We start from the raw sequence: 6,192 nt of genomic DNA, 5'->3' as shown, positions 1-6,192 counted from the left end.
CTGTAGGTATATGAGTGTATGTGTCTGTGTCTATGTGTGTGTGACATGTGGGTATATGTGTGTATGCATGTGTGTGCATGTATGTATATGAGTGTGTGTGTGCACGCGCATGTGTGTAGGTATGGAGGCCAGAGGTGTTTTGAACTATTACTGTGTATCTTATTTAGAGACATGGTCTCTCACTGAACACAGAGATCACTGTTTCAGCTAGATTGGTGCTCAACAAGCCCCCAGAAGCTGCCTGTCTCCACCAGTGCCAGTGTAGTCCCAGCACTAAAGTTACAGATGTGCGGAGTTATACGGGCTTTTATGTTGGTTCTGGGGGTCCAAACTCAATCCCCATGCATGCACAGGAAGCAAACCCATTGAGCCATGTCCCCAGCCAGGGACTTCCTTTCTTAAGCCAATGTTGTTATTTATGTATCTATATCATACGCATTTGAACCAGATTCTTCTAACAGACGCATCTCCTAAATAAGAAGAACCAGAGTCATTAAAAATAATTATTAGAGCAAACTGACCCTGACAGAAGGGGCTCCCGGGGTAACTGTAGGACCAGACATTTTCATCCCAGACAACCAGGAATGAAACTTTCAATGTTTGGGTGCCCATTCAGAACATTAGATAAAAATCCTCCCTCTCTATTTTAATTCAGAAAAAGGTTTGCTATGGCCTGGGCATGGATTTGCTTTGCAGTTTTCTTTTAATCCTCATAATTGCCATTGCATGAAGGATTTCTCATAGTTATCTCTCTAAATTTAAGTTGGAGACTTTTAAAGACATCTGCCTTGATACTCCGTGTGGCACCAGTGTCCTGTACTGTCCCTCGAGGCCTGGGAGGTGCTCTAAGGGAGACAGCCTATACGCCTGCTCCTAGTCTAGTCTAACTCTAAGAGAGACAGCCTATGCGCCTGCGCCTAGCCTAGCTAGCTCTAAGAGAGACAGCCTATGCGCCTGCGCCTACTCTAGCCTAGCCTAGCTCTAAGGGAGACTGCCTATGCGCCTGCGCCTTGCCTAGCCCACCCTGGCTCATTACTGCTGTACCTCGTCTGCAGCTGTCGCCAGCTAATCACCAGTGTGTAAGTCTGGCGGCCAGAGAATTTGCTTGTACTGTCGTGCCGAGGCTCTTTTGGTTTATTTGGACTTTTCTCACAGCTGGCATCTGCTAAAGCCCGTCTCCAACAGATGAGTTAGCACAATTAGGCCAGCGATGGGCATTCGTCTGTGTCTCACATCCTGAATCTCCAGGAAATCAAGGCAGGGACCATAGGAAGCAGAGCTATTACCCGATGTAGGCTTTGTGTCTTCTTATATTTAGATTTCACGGGGACAGTGACTCTAAAAGCTGTGTGGTTTCATATCTCCAATGCATCCGGTACAGGCCGAGTTATAGCTTGGGGCTGAGGGGTGAGGGGATATGACTACTGTGTTTGTCCAACTCTGATGGCACGAATCAGTGCGTTAACCCCAGGTCCCTTTTTCCTCTCTAGAACACCCAAACTAGAATCTCAAGGGAGCAGTCCGGGAAGCCATCGCTGGAAGAATCCTGGGGCAGTTAGGGAATCACTCATTTAGCACTCTGTTAGAATACAACAGTCTTGCCAAGGGAGCTGGTGGGGTCTGGGGTCATAGAGCCTGACAGATCCAACTACCTATAGTCTGGATGAAGATGTTACCTCTTAGAGCCTCTACATCCTTGTTGGTAAAAATGGTATAATAGGTCCCTCTTCTCCACCCTATGCTGCGGACTGCAAATTAATATATGAAGACAGTGCTTAGCAGGAGCTCAGCCAGGGGCAGACCTCAGTGTTACTGTGGCAATGATCGTCATGAACGCTAAGAGGTCTCGTTCGTATTCGAGGATGGGAACATTGAACAGCATACAGGAGACTCTGCTGTCTGCCTTAGCTTTGGCACCACTAGAACTGGGTCTGCAGAAAGCGCCCTCCTGAGATAGGCTGTACATTCCCAGCTCATACCAAGAGAAGAAGACATGGACTTCCCATGCACAGTCAGTGCCAGAGGCTGGGCAGGTCTTTGAGCCACATTAGCATCTGAAGGATCCCTCTCAGCACTTTCTGAGGATTGGGCAGAGGGTTTCTTTGTGAGGGGAGAGAAGGTAATTAGAGGGTAGTCCTTAAAATGGCAGTCATATACCCACATGAAGCAATTCTCTGGAATCTTACGCCTGGTTCAGAAATCTTGAGTGATACTGTTTGTCCTAGATCACCTCAGATGCTCTACATGGACTTTACTAGTGACAGCCATCGGCACCCATACAGGCCTGGCCTAAAATCCCTCTCAGCTTCAGCCACCTCACACACTGTGTGGTGAGGCCTGGACTTGGAATCTGGGCTGAATATGTTGGCAAACTCTAAAAGTCAGGCAGGTTTGTTTTCTCTGCCCTCCTTGGAACAACAGGAGGAAAAACACTGTTCTGTCAGCTGTCGGAACTTTCTGGCACTGGTTTGGACAACAAACAGTGTGACTGTCTAACAGAAAGGAAAGTGAGTCAGAAAAGCACATGTGGCTGAGTATGACCCCCACACACACACATATACACACACTGCACACACGCACTATACACACACTGCACATATACACACTGCACATATACACACTGCACACACACTGCACATATACATACTGCACACACTCTGTACACACACTGCACATATACACACTGAATACACTGCACATACACACTGCACACACACTGTACATATACACACTACACACACTGTATATACACACACTATACACACACTTCACATACACACACTGCACACACACACTGCACACACACACTGTACATATACACACTGCACACACACTGTATATACACATACTGCACACATACTGTATACACACACTGCACACACACTGCACACATATGTACTGTATACACACTGAACAACACATACTGCACACATATTGCATGCACACACTGCACATACACTATACACATACATATTGCACATACATACACTGCATACATACTGTATACACACTGAACACACACATACTGCACACACATTGCACACATACTGCATACATACATACTACACATACAGCACACATACTGCACACTTATACTGCACACACACTCATACTGCACACACACACTGTACACACACACACACACACACACACACAGCCACAACACAATGAAGAGTTGGGCATGGGATAAGGAAGGGTGAAAACAATCTCGGAAGTTCTAGGCGTACTCAGCAGTATACCCCAGCTGACCCACGAAATGGGTGTTAGGCTATCTGCCCATTTGTTGCATGAGAAGACGGGTAAACTTTCTAGTAACTCTATAGGACCTTGGACAAGTTGCTTTACATATCATGACAATAATGTCTAACTTAAAGTCTTGTAAAAAAAAATTAAGTCTTTCAAGTAAGAAAAATGGGGGCAGGATTTCCTCAATAACTATTTTGAGAAAAATAGAGTAGATTGAAACTTACCTACCCTAACCCAAGAAGCTTTGATTCTTATTCCTTCTTTACCCTAGGATGTGGTCTTTGGGGATTAGCATCTGTGTTTTGTGGGGTTTCATAGCTAAAGTGGGGGAAATAATGTATGTACTCTCCACCTAACGTTTTTGGAAAGATCAGATGAAGTAATGTATGGTAGCATTGTGAAGCTGATAGGTCAAAATCCCAAGTGTCAGGGGAGAAATGCACCTCAGTTAAACAAGTTGCCCAAAGTCACACAACTCTTTATCCTAGACATAAGATGCAGGCATTTCCAGTTACTTATAGGCTCCAGGTTTCAAGAACCCAGCAATTTTGCCTTCAACTCACTATCAGGGGTGCCACTCCATGGTCAGTAGTACCCAGAGTGCCCCGAGGATGCACTTGGGGCAGCCTACTAGACCAAGGTGCCTTGAAGGAACTGGAGTTAAGGGCACTCCAGTCTTCAGAAACCTACTCCCTTTCTTCCTGGCCTTCTGCCTGTCGCAGTCTCTTCTGCGCTCCCTACGGCCCATGAACAAAGTCCCACAATGCTGCCTTTCTCAACAACACACAGGGAACTCAAGGATCCGCAAACAACCCTCCCCAGCCCTAGGTCACGCCATTTATCCTGCAGACCCACACTCCCAGCACTGCAGAGATGAGTCTGGCTATACGTCTGCTAGTGTGCAGAGAACAGAAGGGCACGCTGACCTGTGGACAGGGTATGAGGAGGCAAAGCACAGGTCCCAGGAGGGCAAGACCAGAGGGCTCCCCAGGACAGGGCTCGCCAGCTTGGAACAGGAGCTCTGGGCTCCTAGTGAAAACTCAGAGATCAAAGCCAGCCCTGGACAGCCTCTGAGGCTGCTCTAAGTGAGCTCTGCGACTTCCTGGCAGGCTGCGTGTAGCTTGGTCGCCTTGACCACCAGAGGGAGAAACCTTGGGAACATTGGCTCAGGATGCTGTACCCTGAAGTAACAAACTGCCTTGCTCCCTGGCAGTCACTCTCCTTGACCGGGGGATTCTGGGAACATGCTTGCCCAGAGCCCTAAAGGTGCACCCCCACCAACACCATACCTTACTATTCTAAATACGTATCTCAAGCCAAAATTGCTAACGAGGTTGGAGAAACGGGTAAAGAGGAAGACAGTGGTGGAGCTGAAGGAGCTGAGCCAGCAAATCCAAGAAACTAAATGCCGGCGGGAAAGGCTGCTGACGGACAGCAGGCAGCTACTAGAGGAAAAATACCGCGTGCAGGCCGAAAACCAGCTTTTCACGGAATACTTGCGTAAAAATAAGGAACAGTGTGAAAAGAAACAGGAGGAGCTGTGGAAGCAGTACATCCAAGAATGTGGCGAGATAGAACGAGAGAGACAAGAACTGGCGTCCAGATACAACCAGAGAAATGCAGCTCTTCAGGCCCAGCTCCTGCAGGGCAGAAAGACCCAGAAGGATTTGAAGCAGCAGTTGCAGGCCCTGAAGCCAATTTACAAAGTAAAGGAGGACCAGGACATGAAAATACAGAGCTTGGAGAAGGAGCAAGAGAAAGTCCGAGGTGAGACTGCGGCCAAGGACCAGAAGGCACACTTCCGGTTCCTGCAGGAAAAGGCATTGATGGAGAAGGAGCTGGAAGAACTACACCTGATGGAGCTGGGGCAGATCAACACCACGGGGCTTACGAGGAAGTACAAGGCCTTGGCTCTAGCAGCCAAGCAGGCTCATTCTGAGTTCTGTGGCAGCCTCCACAGGGAGAACCAGCAGCTACGCAAGGAGCTTCAGCAACTGAGCCAGGAGTACCGCAGTGTGGAAGCTGTGAGGAATCAGCTGGAAAAGCACCGGCGGCTGATGAAGGAGCAGCAGTGGTACCTAGAAGCCTTGACCAGAGGGCGGCAGCGGCTGCAGGCAGAACGCGAACGCCATCACCATCGTCACAACCCGTGCCTCAAGGAACAGAGAACTTCAAAGACCATGCTGAGCACCAAATCAAGAACAAGTTTAAAGTAAGAGCTACTACAACTGAACTGGAGCACAGGGAATAACTACAATCCAGCAAGTATCCTTCGTGGAGACTAGAAACGCTTGCACAAAGGGCGGTTGAGGCAGCATGGGCTGTGCTCCTAGCCTGGGACCCAGGTCCTGGCTGTCCGTGTCCCTGGGGCTGCGTAGACTCAGAGATTTAGAACAGTTGGAAATTTTTTAATGGGTTATACCACCCACTTTTATAGTAGCATTTGAAATCCTCAGATTACCCACTTAGGACATGTATTTTTACCACGCTTATTTTTTTTCTTAGTGTGTACTCTGCAGTCCACAAAGTACGGTGTATAACCTGTACGTTCTATGTATTTTGGGCCATTTGAAGCAAATAGGAATCTTAAATTGTAGGGCTTTGCTTGTTTAGAAGGGTTGCGTATTTGCATTTATGATGGACTGTTTTGTTGAACTGTGGGTTCTGGTCTGGAAGAATAGTCTTGTATTTGGGTGATGTCCCTGTATAGGGAAAAGACATAGCCAACTTCACGTTTCTCAGAAATTATTGGTAATGAAAACTTCGAGGGCACTCTTCAGAATTTTCTGCTCTATTTATATGTAAAATAGGTTCTTTTTAAATAGGATTAAAAGGTGACTTGGCTTTTCAATGTGCCTTATCACCATCATCATCTTTTAGCATTGCTGGTGAATACATATACTTTGCGGTTAAACAGTGTTGTTAAAAACAAAATTTACCTGTAAT

The 6,192-nt window shown here is 47.1% G+C and overlaps 1 protein-coding gene across 1 annotated transcript; it reads left to right on the top strand.

Annotated features, from left to right (window-relative positions):
- The first annotated feature begins 4,490 nt into the window (after positions 1 to 4,490).
- LOC116911471 (coiled-coil domain-containing protein 121-like) lies at positions 4,491 to 5,821 on the top strand. The gene has a single exon (XM_032915454.1). It carries the CDS (start codon positions 4,491 to 4,493, stop codon positions 5,460 to 5,462), a length of 972 nt encoding a protein of 323 aa, XP_032771345.1. The 3' UTR covers positions 5,463 to 5,821.
- The last annotated feature ends 371 nt before the right edge of the window (positions 5,822 to 6,192 follow it).

Source organism: Rattus rattus, chromosome 10 (genome assembly GCF_011064425.1).
Source record: "Rattus rattus isolate New Zealand chromosome 10, Rrattus_CSIRO_v1, whole genome shotgun sequence".
Taxonomy (NCBI): Eukaryota; Metazoa; Chordata; class Mammalia; order Rodentia; family Muridae; genus Rattus; species Rattus rattus.
Note: the sequence above shows the minus strand (reverse complement) of the source record. Positions and strands in the feature narration are given on the sequence as shown.

Bases quoted from the DNA above. Each gene is read 5' to 3' on its own strand.
- LOC116911471 (XM_032915454.1), top strand. From the start codon at position 4,491: ATGCTTGCCCAGAGCCCTAAAGGTGCACCCCCACCAACACCATACCTT.